The sequence below is a fragment of the Haemaphysalis longicornis genome, unplaced genomic scaffold (genome assembly GCF_048455015.1).
Source record: "Haemaphysalis longicornis isolate Haplotype H1 unplaced genomic scaffold, Haemaphysalis longicornis Haplotype H1 scaffold_12, whole genome shotgun sequence".
Lineage (NCBI taxonomy): Eukaryota > Metazoa > Arthropoda > Arachnida > Ixodida > Ixodidae > Haemaphysalis > Haemaphysalis longicornis.
This window is the reverse complement of record NW_027526225.1, coordinates 100,878,010-100,905,760: the sequence shown is the minus strand read 5'-3', so window position 1 is coordinate 100,905,760 and position 27,751 is coordinate 100,878,010. Positions and strand designations below refer to the sequence as shown.

At 46.2% G+C, this 27,751-nt stretch overlaps 1 protein-coding gene across 2 annotated transcripts in view; it reads left to right on the top strand.

Moving 5' to 3' along the window:
- LOC144163097 (uncharacterized) overlaps positions 1 to 27,751 on the top strand; it is a 109,336-nt gene that overhangs the window by 51,735 nt on the left and 29,850 nt on the right. Inside the window, exons 15-25 of one of the 2 annotated variants that reach the window (XM_077693898.1) lie at positions 5,647 to 5,684; positions 8,018 to 8,154; positions 12,455 to 12,558; positions 14,817 to 14,931; positions 15,967 to 16,037; positions 21,376 to 21,457; positions 22,103 to 22,174; positions 23,387 to 23,458; positions 23,843 to 23,878; positions 24,394 to 24,447; positions 26,493 to 26,546. In XM_077693898.1, coding sequence (XP_077550024.1) covers positions 5,647 to 5,684; positions 8,018 to 8,154; positions 12,455 to 12,558; positions 14,817 to 14,931; positions 15,967 to 16,037; positions 21,376 to 21,457; positions 22,103 to 22,174; positions 23,387 to 23,458; positions 23,843 to 23,878; positions 24,394 to 24,447; positions 26,493 to 26,546 — 835 coding nt within the window. The remainder of the gene's footprint in view (positions 1 to 5,646; positions 5,685 to 8,017; positions 8,155 to 12,454; positions 12,559 to 14,816; positions 14,932 to 15,966; positions 16,038 to 21,375; positions 21,458 to 22,102; positions 22,175 to 23,386; positions 23,459 to 23,842; positions 23,879 to 24,393; positions 24,448 to 26,492; positions 26,547 to 27,751) is intronic. The other variant, XM_077693899.1, reaches the window with a different exon arrangement.

Here is a 27,751-nt window from a genome sequence, read left to right as displayed (position 1 = left end):
GTCTAACGAATGGATCTGGCATTTGCAGCCAGTTTCCAGCAGTTTCGGTTTCGTTTTTGCATTGCGAAATTCGCATTTGGCGCTGCTACGCAGTTACACAATTTCCTGCCGATTTGCCATGGCACCTCTGTGGCCTGCTACTGTACCTCGAAAAATGCAAACTGCTCGTGATTCCACTTCACCCATGCATTACTTCTGTGATAGCAGCTTGAGCTGAAAGTCGAAAGATAGCATCAAGCCGTCGGATATCAATTCAGACGAGGAGAGCGCTTCCAATCGGCCTTGAACACGGCCAGCTGTTCACGCCCAGTTTCATTTCAGTACGAGGGTATTTCCGGAGGTCTAGTTTTGCTGCTTAGTAGAACTGCCCATTTTCACAAAGTCTCCGACAGGCTTGATATTGTTTCTTTTTGAAAATGTTAGGTGGCGCTGCAATCAGGAGGCTCATAGGGCTGAACTATCTTCATAGCGCAAGTGCTACTTGGTAGAAGCGTGGTGGGAATGATTTTAGCTCATCGCACCTTATTCTGCAAGCAGGGCTACCATAGTGAGTCAGTAGATGATGTTAAACTGCAAATGAAAGTTCTGACAGATAAGTGACGGTCCGAATGTCAACAATCATCCGCCACCGAGTTTCGTTTTCAACTCCAAGTAGATTTTTTCTCATGGCTTGTTGCTTGCCTTGAATCGTCTTCTGGCCGCAATCATCGACGAGGTGTTTTTACATCATGTGGGGACTAGATGGTGTCTTTAATAACGTCATACCACCAGATTTCTTCCCGGGAAGCATCCAAAATTTTGAAATTTGAAATAGAGGTTGGCCTTCACTGCAACGCACGGGCACTACACGGGCTAGCATTTTCTTTGATATCTGGCAAATTGTAGCGAGAAAATCAATTTTTTTTTCCAGGTCGGGTTTTTGGAATGTTTACCTACAAAATGTATATTCTAAATTTTTCCTAGTACTTGTGGTTTGCTACATACAACTTCCTTTTGTCTATATTCTTCGACAGATGGACAAAAATTTTGAATTTGGTAATTTTTTACGCAATCATTATTCATGAAACAGTCATAAAACTTGTGTCATTAAAAGGACATTGAATCATCTGCATTTTGTATCACTTCATTATGTGCCTAACCAATATTTTTAGTGCAGAAAAAAATGTTATCTTAGACCCCTCAAAATCGGTCAATTTTCCATGGTAACGAAAGAGTTAAGTGACTAATCTACCTGTCTATGCACAATTTTATTGTGTCTTGTGTGAAACGCATTGCTGCTTACCTGACCTTCCACCTCCCTTCTATGACGTCAACCACATGCGACCATTGTTGCGATAACTTGCGGGCAGTTGCAACTGCTCGGTGAGAGAAGCTTATGGAAAACAAAAAAACAGTAGCACCACGTCTCTCATGCTTTATTGGAAGTGTGCATGTGCAGTGGCTTCTATCTGCATGGGCGTTTTAGGTTACCAACAGCACTGGAATGTCTGCTTATTCTCTAAGCATGATTTGTGTGCAATAGTTGCTGAATATGGCTGAGTTATAATACTTACAGGCTTTCACTAACTGTATATGCTGGAAACTGACTGTATTATAGTTCGCAGGAAAAGGAGCGCTGGTCACAGCACACTATGTTGCTGTTGGAGCCGGGTAATTTTAATGCAGCCTCCTGGCTTTGTCTCTGTCCACTCTATCTTCTCCTTCTGTCATACGAGCGAGATTAACAAAAAGAGCAACGTTGTAACAGTGTACGCCTGTTACAACGGACCCTCTTAATCTGGAAAGAAACGTCTGCTGTAGACGAAGTATGCAGTATCCGACAATGAAATCAGCTACCCTGCCGCTCATGCTGCTGGTAGCCCAAAAAAAAAAAAAAAAAAGAAGCCACTGGTACTGGCTTTGGCTTGGCTGCGCCAGCGACCAATCTGCCAACAATGTTGCCAGACATAAGTTTTTCTTGCCAAACTAAACAAAGAAAAAGCACATCGGGTGCCAGCCCCGCGGAGGTCTGCTATAAACGTTCAGTCGAAACAATAACCGTCTCGCGGCCAAAGTCACCACGGCAATTCGCCTCGTAAAGAGGGTGTCAAACAGAAAAGCAGGCATGAAGGAAGAAAGCCTCACCCCGCTAGTGCAATCCTTCGCTATAAGCCACATTACGTACGTTGCTGCTTTCCACAACTGGAGGCAATGCGAGCGTACTAAGATCAACGCGCTCATACGCAAAGCGTACAAGGCAGCACTCTGACCGAAAAGTTCCTGGCCCTGGGAGTGCATAACACCTTGGAAGAAATCGCCGAGGCGCAGAGGACCGCCCAGCTCGTGCGGCTATCGGAAACAAGAACGGGCAGACAAGTGCTGCGTGACCTAGGCCTGGAGCCAAAGGAAGGGGGACCCGAGAATACAGACGTGCATGTACCAGAAGCAATTAGCAGACGGTGTCGGGTATGTCCTGTGCCAAGAAATATGAACCCCGAGTTCAACAAGGAGCGGCGGGTGGCAAGGGCCAAGGTGCTCATCGATCTCCATGCCAAAGACAGGGGTGCTGTGTTTGTGGATGCGGCAGAGTATCCAGACGGCAGAAGAGCATTCGCCGCAGCAGTTGTAGGGGCAGCGACCGGTGCTACACGGACGGCGGCGAGTGTGCGGACTCGAGCGGCGCATCGAGCAGAGGAAGTGGCCATTGCCCTAGCCATCGCCGACCCCGAGTGCACGACTGTGCTCTGTGATTCTAGGACGGCAGTGAAAAACTACGCCAGAGGAAGAGTGTGTGGTGAAGCCGCACGTGTGTTGCGTGCAGTCGATCTCGCGAGTGAAAGTAGGTGTGTTGTGATTAACTCTTTCGTTACGGCGGAAAAACGGCCGATTTTAAGTGCTTCCACAAAACTATTTTCTTCTCTTGAGCTAGTGGATGCATTTAGCATTGCTATGCATGGAATCGTAGCTTATGGATTGCTCTTACAAGCACATACCAGCAGTTTTGTGAAAGGTACAGTTACTTACAGTTTATTAGTCAAATAATCAGAAAAAAAAAATGCACAAGAAAGTATACATGCAACATATATAGGCGATTGTAATGAGCCTAAACATTATTTTAGGAATTTTAAGATATAGAAATTGTTCCTACATTTCTGGGCTATGTTCCTACATTTCTGGGCTGGGCTACATTTCTGGGCTAAGTACCAAGTTTTGTACTTTTGTGGGCCCGTCAACCTAGCTGAACTGACGGCTGTGCCACTCCTCGATGCCACTCAAATAATCAGAAAAAAAAAAATGCACAAGAAAGTATACATGCAACATATATAGGCGATTGTAATGAGCCTAAACATTATTTTAGGAATTTTAAGATATACAAATTGTTCCTACATTTCTGGGCTATGTTCCTACATTTCTGGGCTGGGCTACATTTCTGGGCTAAGTACCAAGTTTTGTACTTTTGTGGGCCCGTCAACCTAGCTGAACTGACGGCTGTGCCACTCCTCGATGCCACTCAAGTGTAAGTCGGTCATGCATCCAAGCACACATTTTTGACACAAAATCCTTTTCACTTTAGTGGTAAAACACCAGAAAAAAAAATCCAGCGCTCTTGAGATGTGTTGCGCATCGCTCCGTAGCATACCCAGCTTTCTCGCTCAAAATTACAACCTCTCGGGAACCTAGAAAAACCACTTTAGGAAAATGATATTTGGCATAAAGCTAGAAGTCAACGTGAAGATTAAAACGCTAAAAGAACATTTCAGGTTTCTGAACATTTTTGTGTGTTATTCGCTGTCAAATCTAACTCTCCATGCATTTCTATGGGATAGTTCCCATGACTCAGGAACCCAGTCGCCCAACGCGCGCGACTTGAAACTGTGCACAAAGCAAGTATTCACCCCAAATATTAGCTGTGCAAAAGAACTTTTCATTTCGCTAAAAATTGCAGAGTAATCACTTTTGAAAGGACTGCCATGAGTGGGAAAGCTGCACATGCGGTAATCTGACACGAGTGCCAGGCTATCATGAAGGTGATAACGCGATATGATGCGGCGCATTTGGCAAAATATCCCTACCGTACGTTGTCCAGACCCTACACATCAATGTGTAAAGCCGCAGTCGTCAGATGGAAGCCCGTTTTGTTTATAAATACAGCCCAAATACAGCGGACGCCGTTTTCACACAACTCGCCACTACTGCGGGTTCAAATTTCACTCTTGGCGTGGTCTCTGCACGCGAAATATCAACAAAACATAATAAAATAAAAAAAGAGTTGTCAATAAATAAGCCAGATTGCGTTAGTTGTCCGTAGGGCGCCGTTTTTAGCTTTCACGGGACGTTTGAAATCATCGGAACTCCGTGTCCGATGGCCTATGGCACCGTAAGGAAAGAGTTAAGTGGTTTCCGGCGCACATGGGCAGTGATGTCTCGGATCGCGGCAACGCAAACCACAACGAGACGGCGAACGCGGCGGCGCGAGGACTAACCAACCGTGCCGCTGCTACTGCGGTCGACCCGACGTGGTGGTGGGAAACCAAGGACAGGATGACCTCTTACAATGAAATCGTGAAGTGGTACAGACTAGATAGAAGGACTATGCCACCACCTCATCCGGGCTTGACCCGTGAGGAAGCAGTAATATATCGACAACTACAGACAGGGTCGTTACTCACCCCGGTTCTGCTGAAGCACATATGTCCGAGTGTTTATGTAAGTGACCTTTGTTGTGTGTGCCGAAGTGGACTGTGCCAAGAACCCGCAGCAAGCTACAACGATGACAACGATCCCACCGCGGCTCGAGGCCGCAATGCGTTGCTACGATCAAGAAGTCCAAGCCCAGGCCGTCCAGCAGATCTCAGCGGCCCTGGAAAGGCAACGACCGAGCGAAACCGGAGGGAGGCTGCCACCCCAAAACAGGGGCAGGTGCAGTCGACCAAAGGGAGTAGTGAGGCCGCGGCCGGAGTAGAGGCGCCAACAGCCGGGAAGACGTCATGGCCGCGTCACGGCGACGCCTTCCTTACATGGGAGGGCTAATCGTTCTGCAGGCATTTTCAATAAAGTTGCTTCGCTCGCGCGCTCGCCTAAAATTTAGTCTGTTGTAGCCGATAGTCTGCTCTAGCCTGGTCCGTTGTGAGCGGAGTGGACTCCATTTAAAATGCATGGGGACCAAACAAACCAACAGAAATGTTCTGTTGTGACCGGAAGTTCGTTGTTGCCGGATCCGCTGTAACGAGCGTAGACTGTGATGCAATAGGGGAAAGAGTAACGGAACAAGCCTGAGCGGAAATGTCAGCTGTCCACTTGCTGCCAACATTTTGCTGTCCTCTTCCTAAATCCGCTATCAGTGTTTACTGTGGGAATAGTTTCTTTTTTCTTTTCTTTTTTGTGCTTTAGAAAATTATGCAAGGTCATGCTGAGGATAAGTCTGTTCATTTTCACTTTGGCTCCTCAAAGCACAAGCAACCTCATTATTTGACAGAAATTCACTTTCTCAGAGTGTGCTCCATGCATACCTCAGTATTCCTCTTGTATTTCCTCTCTAAGCAAGTGAGGGGCGACATCTGTCGGACAATTTCCTCGCCAGTTGGGCGCAATGTTTCTAGCTGTGGGGGTTTTTACTTGTTGATGTCGCAACTCCTTGCTAACCATCTCTTTTATCTTTTTACTCAGGGTGAAGACTCGTCTGCTGGAACGTAGAGACAAGATGCGTAAGTTGCTTTTTAATGCACAGGTCAGGCACGTGGCAGGTTGGAGAGAGACCCCAGTGCACTACTTATGAAGCTGCTTGATTTGACTCAAGCAGCCGTGGCTGGTATGAAGAGCTGTACAGCAGATTTGTTGGGAGGTTATGTTGGGGGCAGACTGGTCTTTGAGTTATTTTTTTTATTTACTAACCAACTTTAAAAAAAATGCACAATGTTGTGGAGTTTTTTGTGCTGATTTCAGATCTGCAATTAGATTTGTTGCAAGTTGATTATCCTTTGAGATAATGAGGATTAATTGCAGTTATTTCGGGTCACAATTACAAAATGAACATTGCATACAGAATGGCAATTACCATGTGGCTAGGCAAAAAAAAATTACTAATGAATACAATGTTGGAAGAACTTTTGTGTTTTAGCTATTTTTGGTCATTTTACAACACACTGAACTTCACTCGTCCCATGCTCTGCCAGAAATGGCTCTCGGGTGGTGTCAATTGAACGCAATAATAATTTTCCAAAGCCTATATTTGAAAAATTTGTTTCCAACATTGCATTCTCCACATATTTAGGTATTAAAAACAAAACAAATTACAGTTGTACCTGCTCTGGGTGCCAAGATATTCAAGGGCAAAGTGCTAGCTTAGCATTGCTAGAAAAGTGCCGTTTCACCGTCGAATTCTGTGCTGTAAAGGGCACTTTAAAATGCTTTTTACAATAAATTATGGTGCCTTTTGATGAGGAAATTTGTGCACTGTTAGACAAATGGCCGTGGGTGCTGAAAGTGCCATTTTTCAGAAAACGGTTTTTTGACCGTTTTTCGGCCCCAAAAACCCATCTGGCCACATAAGCACCTGCCATGTTGGCTCGGTGGCTAAGGCACTGCGCTGTTGAGCCCAAGGATGTGATTACAGTCCTGGCTGCAGTGGCCACTTTTCAGATGTAGGTGAAAAGCAAAAATGCCTGTGTGTCGAGATTTCGGCGCTCTTTGGTATCCTCGGGTGTCCGAAATTAATCCGGAGCCCCCTGCTGCGACGTGCCTCATAGCCCAGGGGTGGCTTCGGCACGTTGAACCATAAAAATTATGGCTATTTGTTGGTTCAGTAGGACGTAGAATGGGGCTTGTTGGTGATGTTTCCTATTTAATTGCGGTACGCATACAAAGCCAACCAGGACGCTAACAGGACTGGGATGAGGCCTCGTCCCAGTCACGTTAGCGTCCTATTTGTCGTTGTATACGTAGCGCATTTCAAGATGAAACTATTTGTTGGGCACATATGTGCACTGATTGTTCCTCCCAGTTGGTATGCCCATGTGGTGACGATCTGCCGGTTTGGCCTCTTTTCCTCCCTCATTGCGCTCACAGAGAAAAAAAGGAGGTATGGTTGCTGCAGGCTAAATGCTAGGTTAGGCAGTGATCAAGTTATTGCATTCACCAGCTTGAGCATGTGTAAGAGCCTTTAGTGGGCTCACGACGAGGCAAAGAAACGTGCACTCCACAGGTGTTGGCTCAGTCAACACGAACGTGCACTTCCCTCATCTCGCCTCTCTCTTCCACGCATTCCATTACTCCGTCCTTGCCTGCAGTCTCTTCCCTCCTTGTTGCTTCCTTTTGCCGGCTGCTGTCTGTACAGTTGGGAAGGACAAGTCAGCGTCGTCCCGCACAGTAGCTGACGCTTTGTGTGTGCGGAAAATCGAATGGGCACTTTGAACGCTTCTCACGGTCGGGGGTTGCCTGAAGGCAGCCATAGCACGAACCCCGTCTGGCCGCATCATGCTTTCCCAGAATCAGTGTGCGTTTGCTTGGCCCATGTTCTTGGATTCGAGCTCGCTAATTTAGGAGAGGGTTTTATCATCCTGAATTTTTCGGAGAAATAAAAAATAACTCGCGGTTTCGCTCTTACAGGGGCAGTGTGCCCTACTTTTTCTGCCAGGTTTAATCAGTGGAAGCCTTATTTAAGCCACGCTTTTTGTCCTGGCATCAGCATACTGGCTGCCTATTTTTGGCTGCCTTTTCAATGCAGCATGCATTATGGTGAAGCAAAGATATGGTGAATTGGTCAGCAGTAGCGGCATCATTTCCCTTTGAAAAAGAATGAAGTGGGGCGTAAACGGCAAAAAAATTTCGAATGGACTGAAATTACTGTCATCTTCATGGTCTTTAAACAATTGCAGCGAATTTCAGTGCCATGGGCATTTCAGCCTGCTGCCTGAAAAGCAAAACGGTGAAGTGTTGTGTGCAGTACTTTTAATCACTCAACATGTTGTGGAGTATTGGACTCATTTAGAACTTGCCTTGGTTTTCTGCTTGTGTTAGAACTCAACCTTGTGTCCAACAGGTGCAGCCAGGGACTGCCTGAGCGTTGCGACGTCCCTGGTCTCAAAGCTGATTGACGGAAAGGCTGCGCTGGACTGCGAAGTGCAGAGGCTGTCTACCGAGTGTGCATCGAGGGAAGCCGATAACGCTGCCCTCAAGGTAAGGCCTCCCAGGTCGCGCTTACCCGCCGCGATGGCTCAGTGACTAAGGCGTTGCGCTGCTGAGCACGAGGTCGCGGGTTCGATTCCCGGCCGCGGCGGCCGCTTTTCTGATGGAGGCGAAAAGCAAAAACGCCCGTGTGTACGAGATTTTGGCGCACGTTAAAGATCCCCAGGTGGTCTAAATTAATCCGGAGCCATCCACTACGGCGCGCCTCATCGGCTGTGTTGCGTCGGCGCGTTAAACCCTACAATCAATCAAATCAATCAGGTCGCGCTTAAACGGGCCATGCAGACAAAATGCAAGTTTGTTTTATTTGAAAGATTTCGTGTTTTGTAGTGCCCCCGGCACTTGTCCGGCAGCAAACGATGCCGTATTCACTGAGAAATTAATCAATTTAGGTTTGAAATTTTGATTCTCCCGCCAAATCGGGGGTTTTCGGGTTGTCAGCAAGGAAGTCGTAAGTGCGCGCATTCAAAAGAACTTCCACTGCGTCATTCGGCTCTGCAGCCTTGCTTGCCATCTGTCCTCCCAGATGGCGCTACCATACTCGGCCACGGACCATCGTCCGCTGTTGCTTCGTTTTTGACCGTATTTGCACCTGGCTTGTTTTTGTTACTGTAGAAAGCGATCGTTTCATTAAACATGGGGTATTCTCGACAAACAGGGTCACGTAAGACAACGTCGCTTATGTCAATCGGCCAGTATCGTGTAAGACAACGCCAAAGCGGCGGACTGCTGGGCAGCTAAAACAAGCATAGTGCGCCCAGTACGAACAGCAGTGCACATTGGTACTTCTATGCTTACGTGCATTTTCGTAACTTTTATTGTTTACCACACCATTCTTACTGCTGTAAAGTGAATATGCATTACATTTAGGCACCAATAGCTCGTTCGGCAAGCTTATAAGCCCTGCCTACTTTGTGTTTGCTTTTGCCGGCCTCGGCTAATCACACAGCTGGGCATATATGACATTATAGGTTCTGTTGCGGGAAATGAGCTAGTGGGTCGCATGGCCATTCCCTTTTTTCGTCATCATATAGCTTATGTGAGCGAAGTGTGCGTTAAAAGTGGTGTCAGTATGATTCTAACGAGGCAATCTTTCAAATGAACCAAACTTGTGTTTTGCCTGCATGGCCCCTTTAATGGGGTCCTGAAAGGTGTTTTGAGCACACTAAATGAACAAGCGCAATCGCTAGGTTGGGTGGTTGACGTCATCTGTGCCAAGGATAACTTTTTTACGGGCAGCAGAAAGCTCGCACTTTCATTGCAAAGTTTGCGTGCCATGTTCCCTCCCTTTCCTGCGTGTCATTGGTGCCCGCCATTTTGACGCGAGTACATCATCAATTCTCCCATGTGCGTCACGAAGCAGAAATCCTGCCATTGGACGGCTTTTTCTCACTCTTCCGGCAAAGAGAAGCGTCGTCTGCTCGGCATTGAAAGGTCGCAGCGTCGCCTTTGGTTAATTGGCGCTTCCTGCAGGAGGACACTTGACGCTATCGTGTTCTGCTATAATTATCTTTTTTACTCTGTTACCACTCTTAGAGCTTGAAACTAATTTTACAGCTCATTAAACTTGTGTGCTTGAAATGGGCATTCGAAATGGTTCCTTTCCACTGGTGCCGTCACAGTTTAACGAGCTGTAAAATTAGTTCCAAGCAGTGCATCGAAAAACCGATTCTCTTATCTCTTATTGCACTCACCAGGGTTCATAGTACAGTTGAACCCCTTTATAAGAGACACGTACCGGGGAGCAGTTTCTGTCTCTTATACGAGATGTCTCTTATCAGCAGGGTACCATGTTTTCACTTAGTAATCAGACCCTAGTTCAATGTGGGCACCCTATGACTAAAACAAGCTCAAAAGAATGCTACAGCATGTTTCAAAAGATTCATTCTAATATATGTTTGGCCCCCAGAATTTATGAAACAGTTCTGAATCTTTGTTTGCTTCATGACTGTATTTACACTGTATATTTTACAACCGATTCTGCAAGCTTTTTTTTCTTTCCTCGTTTGTGGAAGATGAATCGTACATGTTGAGTTCACAAGCCTGATGAATAGGCGGAGTGCACAGCTTCTTCCGCTGTGTGCTCAGGCTATTCATTATGCTTGCAGGACTCAACATCTGCGTTGCTTTTTGATTGGGAGCTATGCCAGTGGGAGAACCCGCATGTGCGATCGCGCTCCATCCAATGGATGGCAGTAAGCTTCAACCACTTCTGTAAGTTGCATTTCCATTGGCAGGGCTTCTCATCGTCATTTCATAGCTGACTGAACCACTGTGTGTTTGCTGAAGTTGTAATAAATAGCGACTGCAGGCGTCTGTCGTCCACCTGTGCTTCCAGGATGGAAGCAACTGCAATTAGTGACTGGTGGCACTGCGTCTGAAGTTAAAATGTCTATTACAAGCGAGATTATTGATTAAAGCTCAAGGATGACTTGTCCCTTATAACCAATCTTCTACATCCAATGTCTGTTATAAAAGAGGTCGATTTAATGGGAAAGATAGGGCAGCCAACCATGTGGGTCAATAGTGTCTCTTATATCCATTTGTCTCTTACATCAGTGTCTCTTATAACGAGGTTCAGCTGTATTGGAAAATATAAAGATTACAGTTTTATAACCAGCACTGTTTTGTCTATCGTTCCTCCAGAAATGACTAATTATCTTTAATTATCTTGGTAATCAATTGACTGGCTCAAGAAATAATGGCATATTTGGAATCAGTGGAGAAAAGCAGCAAGACTGACAGATTTCACAAAGTTTACTTCACAATTAAAGGAAGCTGTTTTAAGAGCACTCCCCCCTAACTCTTTCGTGACCGGCGAAAAATTGGTTGCTTTTGGGCCTTTCTGCAAATATTTTTTTCTTGCCACAGACAATGAGTGATGCTGGAGCGTAACATGCGAAATGATAGAGAAATAATTGGGCTTTCTAACAGTAATAATTTCAAACAACAGATCTAATACCAAATTTTATTAAAAAAAATGAACAAAACCAAAAAGAGTAACAAAAAGAAAAACAAAATGATGAAAAGATCAATGCCACTTTGCACAGGGTACACATAAAAATATTTTGAAATATTCAGTTTGTACATAAGGGCCTTATAAAGTAATACTGAAAGAATGAGCTCTGTAAGTACAAATGTTATTTACTTACATACAAATATATAAACACTAGTGCCTACCGGTTGATTTCGGGTAGTCCAGGAAATGTTTTTTTTTTTTCTTGCCACAGAAAATGATGGATTCTAAAGTGTAAGCTGTGTAAGGATAGAGGCAAAATGTGGCTTTCCGGCAGTAATAATTTCAGACATCAAACGCATTAGAAATTTTATCAAAAAATCGTGAAAACAAAAAAAAAAGTAACAAACAGAAAGAAATTGATGATAACCTCAATAGTACTTTGCGCACGGCAGACATAGAAACCATTTGAAATGTACGCTTTGACCATAAATTGCTTATAGAATGAGCGGTGTTAGCACAAAAGTTATTTACGTACAAAAATATCAGCAAACAGCCGCGCGCTGCTCCGGAGCGCTACTCCAAGGTCAACAACGGGCCGTCTTCATGCAGAAAACTTAGCCCTCTGTGCAGCCGGCGCCAAACGGTATCACCCGAACGTCATCGACACACTACAGATAAGAGCTGTGGCCTTTAGAACAGGGCCGGACCTGTTTACAACAGCGTGCGCCCGCGATACAGTGACTGGAGAAGAAAGCGGAACTTAAGGGCGCGCACACCTGGTGATGGTCCGGGGCGACTTGACGCACTTTCACTGACCGTAGGAAAGTCTGATGAATCGAAGTCGTCTTCTGTGTCTGTGCTGCTACCATCATGCACAGATTCAAGCTCAGTTACATCAGAATTTGCCGAAATTCGCCGTTCGTGTGAAGCATCGGCGAGCGGTGGCGACGGCATAACTGAAACCACGTGAGCTCGTCTCCCCGCCGGCGAAGGACATTTACAAATCCCCCATGTGGCGGAAAAACGAAACTCTAAAGCGGAACTGACAAAATACTTCCGCCTTAATCATTTGAATGGCATTAGCAGTCCAGAAGCACTAGGAGAACGCCAAAATTTGAATTTATATTCATTGATAGCAAATTATCGATGGGAATTGGCACGGTCACGAAAGTGTTAAGGCACAAATCAGGTGACATGCACTTGTGGTGACCATGTTTTTTCATGCATGCGTTTGCAGGAGTCCTAGTCCTGTGCGCTAAACTCAGTGTTTGGTTTCGAGAGCTCCGTTTGGGGTTGGTTATGCACTGAGACGGTGTGATCAAATTGGTGCAGGCTGAGATCGACAGCCTCTGTGAGGGCATCAGCAACTTTGAGCAGCTGGCCAAGGCAAGCGCTGAGGAGCTGGAATGCACCAAGGCAGAGATCGAATCTCTCAAGTAAGCCCTCACTGTGACTTTGCTGTGCGTTGTTGCTGTGCTGGATGAATTTGCTCTGCGATTGCAATGGGGAAATGGCCGACGTGCCTATAGCCTCTGGGGAGAGCCTGCAGTGCCTCTTGCTAATGTGCAGTTCCCAATTGCAGTTGAAATGTACGGGTCCCAGTAATGCATATCAAAGAAAAGCTTCATTCTATGACCTCTTGTGCTGTGGTGACTTGATGAAGTACAAGAAGCTGTATCGTTTAAGTGCAAAGCATTTTAGGGGCTCGCCTTGTCGTCGTAGCTCGTTCGCTGGACCCAAGTAGGACCACATGGCGTTCTGTCGTCGCGGCGTAACCCAGAGGCTTCGAAAGCCAAGCGGTTTATATAGGCATAAGCGTTCGAAACTCGTCAACTTCTGGCGCTTGTCATACATCTCCCCGTTATTTAGCGCAAAGAAAACTGCAGGTGCATTTGAGGCAAAATATACGTAATTAACCGGCAGAGCCCGCGTTCATTTAGTTAGGAAAGCTCGTTGGGTTGGTTTTTACGATAGTAAGCTAAAAAAAGTGGCAATGCAGTGATGGCACGTGTGGTAGGAAAAGCAAGCACAAAAAGAACAGAACTCCCGCTGGCGCAGTTTTAGGCAGGGGGGTGCGTGCGAGCACTGCGAAGGGAAATTTGAATTGCATTTGGGTGGTAGCAGTGAGCGGATAACGGCGCTACAGCCCATTATGGCGAATCACTGCTCTGCACTGCCGACAGCTTTCACATTGAGTGGAGCGGCTTTAACTTTTTTTTATTTGAAATGACCGACGTATTCTTGTACGAAAACTTGTGCAAATTCACGTGTAAATGAATTCAGTGTATTGTAAAGGTAACTTCCACGATAAAAGCTGTGAAATTTGCCGTGTTGGCCCTGTGGCTAAGTTATTTGCACTCCCGAGCGCAGACGCATGGGTTCGACCCTGGCCATTGTGGCTGTTTCTCTGGTGGAGGCGAAAAATGAAAGCGCCTGGAAAGCAAGCTGTTGTTTTTTTCTTGAGTTGAGGTTGCCCCATCAGAATGGAGCTGTCTGTAATTAAAGAGATACAGTAATCCCTCGTTAAGGAAATCGCTTTACTCGAAATATCTTTTTATTCAAAATTTATTCTGGTCCCAACCCAAACGCATGCATTTTGGGCCGCATTACTCGAAGTGCACGTAGAGCTTGACCCGCTCAGAGCTAAGAGGCGAGCAAAGGCATGGCCAAGCGGCGGCGACCCAGCGGCGAGTCAGGCTGCCAACATGGAGGGTCAACACAAGCTGGTGCTTCCCTGGTGATTTTCTCAAGCCGGTCATGCTCGATTTGCGCCATCCGACTTTAGACGAACAGTCGAAATGCCTGGTAGGATCTTGAATTTTGTTCCTAGACATTGGTCAATGGCGTTGACGCGACTGTGCACGAACACCGACACTTGAACCGTAGAATTAGCAGTTTCATCGACAACGGGGCGCTGAAAAACTCTTGTTTGCAAACTTCACTGCTGCACCCCTCAGGAAAAAAATTTCCTAGAGATCATGCCAAACCGGTTAGTTTTCATGAGTGTGCTGTGCAACCAAAATGAGCGGTTAATTGTTTTTTGAGTGCAACAAACACAACCTCAGGTTGAGCCACGGCACTTGCGGCGCTTTTCAGTGCAAAACTCGCGTAGCGTTCCGTGACGCCCGCACGCCTCCTTTGGCCACTGCCACTGCCACTTTTATGGGTGGCGACCACAGCCTCATGCAATGCTTGGTCAAATTGGAGCGGGGGTTGATCGCGCCCAGCAAGAACTTCAAGCAGTCGAACCTCACTGCTTTTTTTGCACCTGAATAAAGCTTTGCTTCACTGAATACATTTTGTTTTGATTCCTTGCACTTGTGGTGCAATTAAAGCTCAACTGCTTTAGCTTTTTCGAGTGGTCGCTTACATCGAAATACCGCTTATAACGAAATTTTTGCCGTCCCGCTGACTTCGTTATAGCGAGGGATTACTGTACTTGCTCCCAAGTTTGTCAAGGATGCAGCTTCTAGGCTCAAGTTAGTTGGTACATGTCCATTATTAGAACACTTGTTGGTGCTTGAAGAATTGCTGGTTGGAGATTGTGTCGCGACCACCCTGACGCATGTTCCCTGCTTACCTGGCACTAATCTGGTCATTGTAGAGCAGCATAGTGTGTTTAAGCGTTGTGTAGTATTTCAGAACTGCAGTGTGTGGGCTGGGTCTGCTAACAATGACCTGTGCACACAACCAGGGAATCGCTCGCTGAAGCCAGGGCACAAGTCGTGCCTATGGAGGAGCGGGAGAAAGCAGCCCTTCTGACGCTTGAGCAGGAGGCACGGATCTCTCAGCTTGAGAAGGACCTCAAGGTAAAGGAAAAAAACTGTGGTTGATTACCCTGTCATAGGAATTGGTTAAACACGAAAGTGAAATGTGCAGCAAAATCTGCAGCTGAGCATGATTTGCGGGTCAGCGGCTGTCTTGTGGGTGTGCTTGGAGAGCGACGTCCTGTTGGCGGGTCGCTTTGGCAGAGGTGTACTGGCGTCATTTCCGTGGTGGATATGATGACGTCAGTGAAATCTTGGTGTATCCCGGCATAAAACAGTTTCGTGTTAAAATATAAAACCTGAAAACGAACAACCTAAAGTATAACGTACTCTTTAGCATTAAAGGTTGCTTCCCCGCAAGAAGCCCCTTTTTGCAGGGGTGCACCCTCTACAGGCTGCTTGCTTCGTTGTACTGGCATCATTTCCATGACGGATATGACGTCACTGAAATCTTCGTGTATCCCGGCATAAAACGCTTTTGTGTTAAAAAAGAAGAGAGCCTTTTAAAAGTGCCTTGCGATGCTTGCGCCTGCCTGGCCGTATGCAGGCGAAAACATGCGAGTGGTTGTGAAAGATGCATGAAGGCTGAATGCGCTCTTCCCTGCTGGTTTCGAGTTTGCTGCAATATTCATTGCTGGAGTTGGGTGGCTCCAGTTCCAGCTGTCCTATCGACTGTAGCTGAATAACGCCGCAGTTCCGGAATGCAAATACAATTATCACTTCATTAATATATTTATTGACATTGTTTTTCAGCTGTAAGAGGCTGAACTGCTTTGCAAGTAGTGGCGTTTATACTTGATACTTTGTCTCTTTTTTTTTCTTCGTGTAATCTTTTGCTCTTGCCAGCGACGGGGCTTGAACTTTCTAGTTTTTCTTGTGTGCTAGCTTCCCATTTGTGCTGCCTGTAGCAGTTTGTGTTGCAACTTCATGCTGCTGATGCTTAGAGGGAAAAACTACTTCATCGGTTCATGGTGACTCATTTCCTGATCGTTGTTTTTTTTTTCCCCACAACATCTACACGTAATTCTACAACACTGTCGTAGATAACCTTTTTTTAACCTGTGTATTACCCCACAGGAGATGGAGCAGAAGATGACCCAACTCATCGAGGAAAGAGCTACAGATGCCAACATGGCAGAACTCATGAGGTCAGCTGTAATTCGCATTTTCATCGTTATATTTTTCCTATGTGATACTACAGAATCTATAGGTTCAGTGGAGTACATAACATTTATGGCGTTTAACTTTTAAAAAGTTAAAAAGGTTCATTCTTAGTGGCTAGTGCGAGTAAGCTGAAAACGTTAGTGAGGCTTGTGTTTTGAGGACACAAGGGTACAGTGGAACCCCGCTGATGCGTCCCCCGAACTTTCGACAACCCGCTTCTTACGACAGATCACCACGGTCCTGGCAAACTACCCATAAAAACAGTGCACTAAAAACTGGTGTACGGGTGTACGTGGTCCACTTCATACGACGGACCCTAGCGGGTGTAAACCGGCGTTTTCCCCATATTTTACATTGCTTCACCGACTCGTCTCAACGTTTCGTATTCTGAACCCCCGTTTGACGCTGCTCGATGTGCAAAGGTCCGCAGGCGGGCCAGACCACTTGCTGAAGAGACGCAAGCAGGCGGGCTACGGGTACTCGCGAGCGGTAGTGGACCTTCGGCGGCGCCACGCTTGCCAACGCACCAACCGCGTAAAGTCAAAGTCCAGGTGGCTGGCGGACCGTCAACCTGAAGCTCCCATTTAGCCCACGAACGCGAAAGCGCATACGATGCAACCCCGCGGTGATGACCGAACGCCCGCCTTCCTCGTCCACTCGATCCAAGTTTCTTCCTTTCAAGACACTCTCAGCTTCTCGGTGTCTTTCAAAGCCGCGTTGTCGCTCCGCTCCTTTCTTTGTCGCCTTTTTTTCATTGCCGCCTGGTTCGTTCTGCTTGGCCTTGGCAGTTTTACACGCTCGCTTTTTCCCCTCTCAATTTGTTCGACCACGTTGGCCTATCTCGCGTGCGCGAGGCACCGGTCAGGCGGGTTATAAATAGCGCCGGACTTCACAGGGGTCGTGTAACACATGGCACTTGGCTGGCGGGCGAACTTTGACGCTATGGAGGGGAGGGGGGCACAAAAGAGGCGTTCCTTTTTTTTATATAAACTTGGGATTTTCGGTAATGGTTCACAAATTACGCGAGAGCACGGTAAATATAGTAGTTTAAATGAGTTCTCAGGCTGCCTGTCGCGTGAAACCATCTCCTGGGCAGGCATTTAACCGCACCATGGTCATACGGCACCCTGGTTTTACGACGCTTTCCCAGTCCCTTGAAAGCCTGAGTATTATCGGAGTTTAACTGTATTTGGTTTGAGCTTTTAAGCACCGGCTGTGGTCAAACACGATTGGTGATGATTATTATGCTTTAATTAAAAGGGCCATGCAGACAAAAATGCAAGTTTGTTTTATTCGAAAGATTTGATGTTTTATAGTGCCCTCAGCACTCGTTTGGCAGCCAACGATGCTTTATTCACTGAGAAATTTAACATTTTAAGCCAAAATTTCGATTCTCCCGCTAAATCGTGTGTTTTTGGGATGTCGACAGTGACGTATCCGGAGCAGGGCCTTAAAACTAAAGATAGCCTGCTGACGAGTACTGCTACTATCTCACAGACGGCTGTTTGGTTATCTTGTTTACTTCCCATTTTCATAGGTGGCGCTGCAATATTGCCAAAGTTTCAGTGTTCACACTGTGCTTCTGGCCGGACTTCTATTCGCCGCGAGCTCGACATGTAGGTGGCGACAGCGTCGCGCTGCTAGTGTGGATGCTCCGCTGAGCGGCTCGTAAGAATGCACACTGTGGGCGCGCTTCGTGCCTTTTTCCCGCCGTATGTGCGCACGAAAGGTGCAAACAAGAGTGGTATGGTGTAGTTCGGTTCCTCAACTTTCAATGTATAGCATGGAAGCGGCAGTCAGTTTTCATTACTACGCCAAAAAAAGCGACGACTCATCGGGAATCTCAGAATGGCCGTAATTGTGACAATGAGCTTGTACGCTGTGGCTCGTAGCAAGCTCGATCTTTCCAGACTATGACTTTGAGCCTTCAATAAAAGCATAAATAGAAACAAATCAGGAAGCCTCGATCTCTAAAATTCAGTTTACAGCGGCAATCTCAATCGCTTTCACTGGTAGCATGACGCATTCTTGCATTTGTGGGATGCCCTGTAAAGGTAACACTACTTAACTGCCCCGAAATTCTTTCTAAGAGCTTACGATATTTTTTGTGTGTTCAAAAGGCAACATAAAATTACTGAATTTTGATCAGCGCAGAGATATAAATTAATGTACCGCTCTAACGGGTCTTTTAAATTAAATTTTAGCGACTCTGAACGAAGGTTTGATGAATAACGGTTTCGGATCACTTATTTACGGCTTTCGTCGCAAGTGAACTTGCGAATTGAATTGTAAACGCACGCAGTACAATCAACATCTCATGTATAGCTAGGTTTTCGCAAAGTGGCAAGTAGGTTTACAGTGTGCAAACCAAGCTTCTGGGACCTCCAGTGAGCACGAATTTTCTGTTACGGCTGCTCTGTTGACCATTTGCGTTCCTTTTAAATCTAACAGGTGCCTGCAACAGCGAGATGTGTTTGCATTCTTGCGTATAAGGTCGCTCTGTTGACCATTTGAGTTCCTTTTAAAATCTAATAGGTGCCTGCGACAGCGAGATGTGTTTGCCTTCTTGCGTATAAGGTCGCTTACGAACCCTAAAAATGGCAATAAATGAAGTTGCGCTGTTGCAGATTCAGTAAAACATTTCCTTTTTATTTGTCGTTGCAAATCAGCGCAACGGGTTCCCTGTGACTACTTTGTTTTGTAAACTGAATATCGTCTTTGTCTTGACATTTAATTCTTGAGGATTGGTTAAAAAATGAAATTCTGTGCATTTCGTTTTTTTTTTTTTCGGGAAGGGGGGGGGGGGGGGTGTCCTGCAACGTTGCAAGAGCAGCGAGAAGAGAACGCATGTAACGCGAAAAGCCAAACTATGGTTATCAGTATTCCTTACAATCGAAACTACACTAGGCGTCGTGTTCTGTAGCGGTGAAAAAGCAGTACGCATTTTCTGATTAACCCCCCTTTGGTCCATGATTGTCCAGGAATTGTGGCTCGCCTTTTCAAAATTGTATTGAAAACAAGCATTGTGGGAAAAAATTAAAAAAAAAACAGCGAGTCACGGCACACACCCCTCACATATGTGGGCAATAACGTGCATGATATTACGCGTTTTCTCCTATTTCTTTAAACTTAGGTCCACCTTAAAAGGTTAAGACGTGACTATATTAGGCATTTGGTTATGCTGAGTGAGACACGTTTCTGGACAAGGTGATTCATGTGGGATTTGAAAATGATATATATGACAATGACACACGAAATGCCACATGACAGACGCAAACTCACAACTGCTTAATTTTACCTAAAAATCCCCCCTAAATACTCTTGCGCATCCATAGAAACGCATTTCAAATAATACGTAAAATTAGCAACTCGATGCAGTTGAATAAATGTTTATTCCTCCTCTTCAGTATAAACAACGACTGTCCAAAAATGGTATTTATTTTAGAAAAGATACGGGAAGGACACGATCACACAGGCGCTTGCGGGTGTAAAGTACGTGTCCGGTAATGTATGGGCGATAGCGCACGGGTCGTGTGCAGTGTAAATGTTTTTGTTTGTTTCTTCTTTCTATAAGGACACAGCGCAATTTTACAAGGGTGTGGAATTTGCACGCGTATGCACAGGTCTTGACGCTTCTTACCCGTTTCGCGTACTAAACTTTTATCCTTTAAATAATCACCATCACGCCACCTTCAAAAAGCACCCTTCGACGTTCCCGAAACGGCAGACGGCTGCACTCAACAATAAGAAAAGTGCAATGTGTGGAAGCAATGTTTATAACACGTTTCACACTCGAGCGGTGACCAGGGCAAAGATGTTTCGTGGAATTAAACCAGCGTATTAACCCGCAACGTCCGCTGATTATTGCGTTTCTAGAGGAAATGCACAAGCAGAGGTAAATATGTCATTGTTTACTGCCAAACGAGCACACATATTGGTTGTTTTGTCGTGTGCAGCACGCGTCTTGCGCCGCACGCAACGTGAAAAAGCAGACGACGCGAGAGCGCCATCCACACTAGGAGCGGTTCGTCCCGCCGCCGCCAGGGGCCGACTGTGTTCGCGCTCGGGGCGAATACCTGCCGCATTTTTTATTAGGGTTCATACTTATTGTTTCGTCAAACCTAAGCTATGACTCGACAAACATGGTCATGTAAGTGACCGTGCCGCATATGTCAGTTCGTGAGTGCTGTGTCCGACAAGTCCAAAGCGTCCGACGGCTGTGCTAGGCAGTGTCAGCTGGCAAAGTGCCGCTCTAACTGCTTTGGTGTTTGCATGTTTGTTCGTAACTTTAATTGTAAGCCCCTCAATTCTTCCTGCTATAAAAAGAATGTGCCCAAAATTTAAGCTCAAATAGCTCGTTCGGCAAGCTTATAAGCCCTGCCTAATTTGCGTTTACTTTTGCCGGCCTCAGCGAATCGCACAGCTGGACATACGACATCGTAGGTTCTGTTTCGAAGATGAGCTAGTGGGTCGCATGTAGCTTATGTAGCTTATTTGAGCAAAGTTTACGTTAAGAGTGGTGTCAGTGTGATTGTAATGAGGCAATCTTTCGAATGAACCAGAAAGAGAGAGAGAGAGAGAGAGAGAGAGAGAGAGGGGGGGGGGGGGGGGGGGCTGTTAATTGAAAAAGCAGAGAGGTTTGCGAACGTTTACAGTCGCCTACATGCTTCTCTGCTGAGGTTTGGGGATGGGGGAAGAGAAGGCCCAAAAGAGAGCTGGGCAGGACAGAAAAGGAAAAAAAAACAACTGTCGTAGACTTGGCGCGATGACGAACTTGCGCAAGTTTGGTTTTTGGTCTGAGCTTGGGCCACGTAATTTACAATTTCGAAATTAGGACAGTGTCATCCAAATAAGAGAATGAACTCGGTAGAGCCTGGCGCTGCTTCGAGGGACAAATCCATGGTCCTAAAATAATCTTGAGAGTTACTGGTCCCTGTTCTAGATGTTCAATGTTTTCAAGGAAGTGCGATCGCGGTTCCATGTGGGCGGCACATTCTAATAAGATGTGTTCAATTGTTTCGACACGAGAACAGTGACGACACTGTGGGTTTGGCGTTGCCCCAACGCGAAATAGGTAAATATTTGTGTATGCACAGTTCAGTCGTAGACGACGATACAACGTTTTCAGGTTACGAGGGAGCTGTCTTTGGAGTCTTGACAAACTTGTGTTTTGTGAGCATGGTCCCTTTAAGGCACATTCTGTGCACATAAATTTAGATTATATTTGTTGGGCAGGTTGCGTTTTGACGTGCTCTAAGATTCTATGCCCACACGGGAATGTGCTGCACACTGAGCGACGCAAATTTCCACTCTGGCCGGCAGGGAGGCAAACGAGGAGCTGAGGCATGAAGTGCTCAAGCTCGCTGGGCAGCTGGCGCAAGCGCAAGAATGCCGGGACGGCATGGTAAGTTGTGTTTAATGGTGTTGCATTGGTCCACAGAGCTTGCTCAATGTATGCGAGTGTCTCTCTTGGCCGCGTTCATAGAACCAAGGTCAGTTGCTGGGCTCGGAGACAATTCCTGCTACTGCCACTCCAGCCACTATTATACCCAGCTGTTGTGGCAAGAAATGCAGTACAATAGCTTTTGCAGTGTTGTGAATACTGTTGTGTTGAAAAGTAGCCTTATGGGAACTGTCGCACTGTTTTCTCAATGTTACGTCAATAGAGAAGAGAGTTAATCTTTCGCGGCTCCTCAAGGGGCATGGATGAATGAGAAAATGTAGGTGTCCAAGTACATCTCTCACTAACTTCGCTGATTTTTGAGCTATCGACTTGACTGTGGCCAAGGAATTGCCGGAACCTGGGTGATTTATATCGGGGCTAACACTGCACAATGCCGAAAATAAAATTAATTGGGTATACTAATGATTGACATTCTTGATGGTTTTGCACTCTCGGCCTCTATAGCTCGTGTTCATGCTACGCAGGCAGCTGCCAGGAATGGCTTGTCCTAACGCTCTGAGCTGCTGAGAGCCCTGAATGGAGGGTTATTCCAAGGCGGGAGGTTTGAATACTGACCTTGCCACTTCTACGAACTTTGACCCTCAGGTGGACTGTGACGTGCAGACGGAGTGCTTGCCTCGAGCCGATCGCGACGTGCAGACCGGGAGCAGGACTACGGTGAGTACACAGTGATTCCACGATATCAGCTGTGCGGGTTTATGCGTGCGTTTGCAGAAAGCAGTGTTCCTCATATTTGGAGTTTGCACATTTGAAGAGGCCACGCAGACAAAATACAAGTTTGTTTTATTCGAAAGATTTAATGTTTTATAGTGCCCCCTGCACTTGTCTGGCAACAAATGATGCCGTCTTCACTGAGAAATTAATCGATTTAGATTAAAATTTTGATTCTCCCGTTAAATCGTGTGTTTCCGTGACGTCTGCCATGAAGTCACAAGGGCGGGTATTCAAACGAACTTCCAGTGCGTCATTAGGCTCTGCAGCCTTGCTTGCCACAGTCCTTCCAGATGGTGCTACCATACTCAGCCACGAACCGTTGGCCGCCGTTGCTTTGTTTTTTTATTGTATTTGCAACTGGCTCGTTTCTGTTACGGTAGAAAGTAATCGTTTCACCCGCCGCGGTGGCTCAGTGGCTAAGGCGTTGCGCTGCTGAGCACGAGGTCGCGGGTTCGATTCCCAGCCGTGGCGGCCGCTTTTCTGATGGAGGCGAAAAGCAAAAACGCCCATGTGTACGAGATTTCGGCGCACGTTAAAGATCCCCAGGTGGTCAAAATTAATCCGGAGCCCTCCACTACGGCGCGCCTCATCGCCTGCGTTGCGTCGGCGCGTTAAACCCTACAATCAATCAAGAAAGTAATCGTTTTGTGATACATGGGGTCTCCTCGACAAACAGGGTCACGTAATACAAAGTCGCTTGCTTGTGTAAGACAACTCCAAAGCGGCGGGCTTTGGTGCAGCTAAAACAAGCATAGTGTGCCCAGTATCAACAGCAGTGTGCATCGGTATTTCTATGCTTACGTGCATTTTCGTAACTTTCATCGTTTACCGCACCATTCTTACTGCTGTAAAGTGAATATGCAGTACATTTAGGCACCAATAGCTCGTTCGGCAAGCTTATAAGCCGTGCCTACTTTGCGTTTGCTTTTGCCGGCCTCAGTCAATCGCACAGCTGGGTATATGACATCGTAGGTTCAGTTGCGGGAAATGAGCTGGTGGGTTGCATGGCCATTCCTTTTTTTCCTAATTATGCAGCTTATTTGAGCGAAGTTTACGTAAAAAGTGGTGTCAGTGTGATTCTAGTGAGGCAACCTTATGAAATGAACCAAACTTGTGTTTTGTCTGCATGGCCCCTTGAATGTGTCTGCCCCACAGGTCGACTGCAACATGCAGACGGAGTGCCTGCCACAAGCTGATCATGGCATGCAGACAGAGAGTGTCAGAAAGGTGAAAAATGTTCAGCAATCTTTGAAACGTAATTTGTGTCGTAAATTTTTAGTGGTCTTGCAACTTACTAAATCTGGAATGCATCTTTCACCAGGCCGACTGTGATATCCAGACTTACGAGGCTGTAATGATATGGTTATTTCTTTCGTATTTTTTATTTTCCAAGTGACTTTGTGGGAACTTCTTGTGCGTGCACTTAGTGGAGTGGCAGATTTGCGAGAGCAATAGCTTCGTGCAACAAATTCTCTTTTGGTTGGTTGCACTATGGTAACATAGGAGAGCTCTAGAGGACAAACGTTTTTGTAGGGAACAGGAGTAGCGAAAGTGGGGTTCAGCACCTTTGGGTTGTGTAACAGTCGAACTTATTACACTTGCTGCTTCCAGACTGACCAGGACATGCAGACTGTGGCCAATGAAAAGGTTATGCTTTCTGCGGTAGCTGATTGAAGGCGTTACTCTTATGTTTCAGTGATTTCTTGTCTTTGGCTCTATCTCCAACCCTCAATGTCCTTTTTTTTCCGATTTGTGCACAATTGTCGCATAGGCGTTGTTCAATTTTTACCCCAGCAAACTTTCTCTCTACAGCTTTTAGCACTGACAATTTCTGAAGAACTGCAATAAAAATCGATGTGCACACTTGAATTGAATGCGATAGCAAAAAGTAGTTTTAGCGACAGCATAATGTCGTCATTGCATAGGCATTTAGGTCATTACTTAATTGTGAAGGTGGGTTTTTTTTTTCTCGTTACTTTTTGTGTGGTGTGCATGTAAGCACATGCGCATCACGCAAGCTTTATGATTTGTGCTTGAGTTCTTGCATTCTTGCATTTGATATACAGGAGCTGTAATGAGATAAATACTAACATTTGCAGTGGTTGCCCGTAGTGCGGCCTGGCATATGTATCTTGTGCATCAGCTGTTTGCTTAAATCGCAGGTTGATGCTGGAGCCCAGACTGCAGGGTTGACCACTGATGAAGCTCCTTCTAAGGTACTGTTCAGGCCATGCGTGTCTTAGTTGCGGGCAGACGTTTCAGTTTGCATGCATCCCAGAAAAAGCGTGCTCATGGTGGACTTTGACTCACTACTAAAGGCAACTAGCAATTTGGGCTCAGATGAAAGTTCAAGTGCCCCAAAGCCCTCTCAGTGTTTATTCAGTGGCAAAAGATGCTTTCGCTACTGACAAGTAGCTTTCGCTAGCTTTTGCTATGCAGTTTTCGCTACTGCATATTCATGTAATTGCAGAGAAATTACCAACTGAACAACGCATTTCATTTCTCGCGCCACTTCATGACGTTTCACGTTATGTCACCGGAGCCCGGAAGCGAGTGAGACAGCGGTGTGGTTTAGCAGGAAAACTAAAACCTACCGAGCAGACCATCGCGGCCACAGGAGCCACTCGTCGCGCACTCGACGCATGCAACAGAACGACTTGCCTGCCCTACCTGCCACTCCGTGGGCATCAATCTTGGTGTTGCACTGAACACGAGATGGTGGTTAAACAATGTGAATGTGCCATGCGGCCTATTACTTTACCTACAAAACGTCTAGCGGACAGCGCAGTCGCAGCGAGATTGATAACAGGGGCGCTCTTTTGATTTACATTTTCGTTATGGATACTCGGCTTTTAGTCTCTTCGATGCACTTGGCTTGACAACATGGCACCATCTGATAGTTTGACTTGTAACAGCATGCAACGCTAAATTTTTGCAGCCCACTACATTGGCACTGCGACGTGAGTTTTAGGAGAATGTTTTGTCAGTTTTCCGTCGTGATGTGGTAATGGTTATTGCGCCATCTGTTGAATGTTTTGCGAAACGAGTTGCCTATTAGCCTATCTGCCAGAAGTGTGCCTAGAGCTTTTACCAGCGCCCAAACCACTACTAACAAATGCCTTGGTGTCAGTGTGGAATGAAAAACGTGCATAACAGGATACAACTATCATTTTACCGAAATACACACCGTAATGGAAGCATAGCAGCACACAACGGCGTGAACCAAAATGCCCGGATTGACGCACACATTTTATTTAATTTCAAGACTATCAAGAAATGATTTTGAGCAAACACATCGTCATGGCATGCGCTTTGAAGCCAGAGCGGGAAATTAACAGGCGGTCAACTGCCTCCTGCCCGTTGTAAAATTAGCACTCGCTTCTTGAAGTATACAGGGGCTAACAAGTCACTTCACTATGGCGCAAGCCGAGAAGGTTTTTAAAAAATCACGTGCAGTCTCGTCATTAGTAATAATTCCAACATAGTAAGCACAGTCAACTGACAGGAGCAATTTCATCGTGAAGCAAATGCGACTGCAACACACACACAGCTGTGGCTGCTGGCCTTGTTCCATCAGACTCAAAAACTGTCCACAGATGAGCGGAACCGTGAAAAGCCAATCGGCTACTTGCTGCCATGATGTAAACACGGAGATAACAGGCATGTGACTACACCGAACCTGCAATAACCATTGCAACCGCCACCGGTGCCGCGGCTTGGCAGCTTGCGAATTTCGGCACGGCTTGAATTATACCTGTACATTTATAATTGTTTAACGTATGAAAGTGAATGTGCAAAGAAAGATTTTACATGTTTGTTTGAGAGCTTGTGTGTGTGCTTCTCGTTCTACGTGTCATTACGTGACTCTTGGCATATCTGCTCAGTCACTGTTGGTGTCATCTCTGCTGGCGACTGATACCTTCATTCTTTTATTACGTACGGGATTATTTTGAAGGTATTGCCCCAGATATTGCTACTGCATATTCATTTTCTGGGGATGCCAATTTATCTATGTAGACCGACTTTGGTTTTGTGTTCAGTGTCCCTTCAAATGGGTTAGCACAGGAAACTCCAGTTGCAGTCAAGTGCTACTTCAGCCGGGTATATCTGAGGAACGCTGTTGCAAGCTCTTGAAACAGAATGTGGGTGGTCAGCTCGATCTTCCATGCAGTGCTGTGGTTATTTTTAATCACTTGTGTTGTAGACAAGTGTGGTGATCACCTTCAAGTTGTGTTTTTGGTTGCCTGCTTTGGCCATGCAGGTCGACAGTGAAGTCCAGGTCTCAGACTTGTTCGATGATGCCATCCTTGCCAAGGTGAGCCGAAGATAGGCACAGCTTCTTTTAGCAAGGAAGTGTTGCTTGGCTAGATTGGGAAAGTGCGCTAACAGCTGGCATTTGCAGAAGGTGTTCGCAGGAGTGCATGCACATTGTGTCATATTACCAAAAGGGGAAACAAAGAAGAACGGGGCAGGGACGGGAATGGAATCGAGAGACGTGCAGTGACAGCTAATGTGGACGCACCTGACGAGCACTTCTTGTGTGCCGCAAGTCGTTTGTGTCCGTGTAGAGTAATGGCTAGGTGTACAGGCACTCATTACCCACAAGGGATTCGTGGCCAGGTATCCTGATGAGCTGTGCCTAAGAATGTTTATGAGCGAGGGTTGAAGGTGCCACCTTGCTTATGGGGACACATGGGTCTTTGGGACCGAAAAATTGCCCAAACAAGCATTTTCACGCGGAAGTGTTTTATGTCCAGGCACACCAAGATCTCACCGGCGTCATATCTTTCACGGAAAGATCTCACCGGTGTCATATATGTCACGGAAATGACATTGCCAGAAAAAGTTCCATTGACGCGGCTCCACCCAGATTCGAGCCACAAACTCTCTCGCCGCAACGGGAGGTACACAGCGCTATGCCCACTGCGCTACGAATTCAAGCGCAAGTAGGCCTACAAATGCGCCTTATATCTTTCGCATTACCTTATTCGTTCAGATGGTGCTGTTGTCTAGGAGAGGTGAGGCGAAGTTGTTCATTATGACGCTAATGAGCGCCGGCAGTTGGCGCCTCGATGCCAGCATCTTCGTGTACGCAGGATGCGGGGGAATTGAGGCACCCTCCGCCACCTACTGCTTTCGGTTTCGCTTCGGTTTTGTATGCAGTTTTCAAGGGGATTTATGCAATGTTCCAGCGTGTGCAATTCAGTGTCTAACGTTCATGAGTCTAACGGAGCCATACCGACGTATATAAATAGCAATGTGCAAGTTCATGGAAATGCACAATAAACATTTAATACAGTCTATGCTCGTTACAGCGGATCCAGCAACAACGGACTTTCGGTTACAACAAACCATTTCTGTTGCTTTATCTGGCCCCTATGCATTTTAATACTGGAGTCCACTCCGCTCATAACGGACCCGGCTAGAGCAGACGGTCGGCTACAACAGACGAAATTTTAGGCGAAAGTTGTCTTGACTGAATATTTATAACGGACTTCCGCGGGGCCGGCACCCGATATG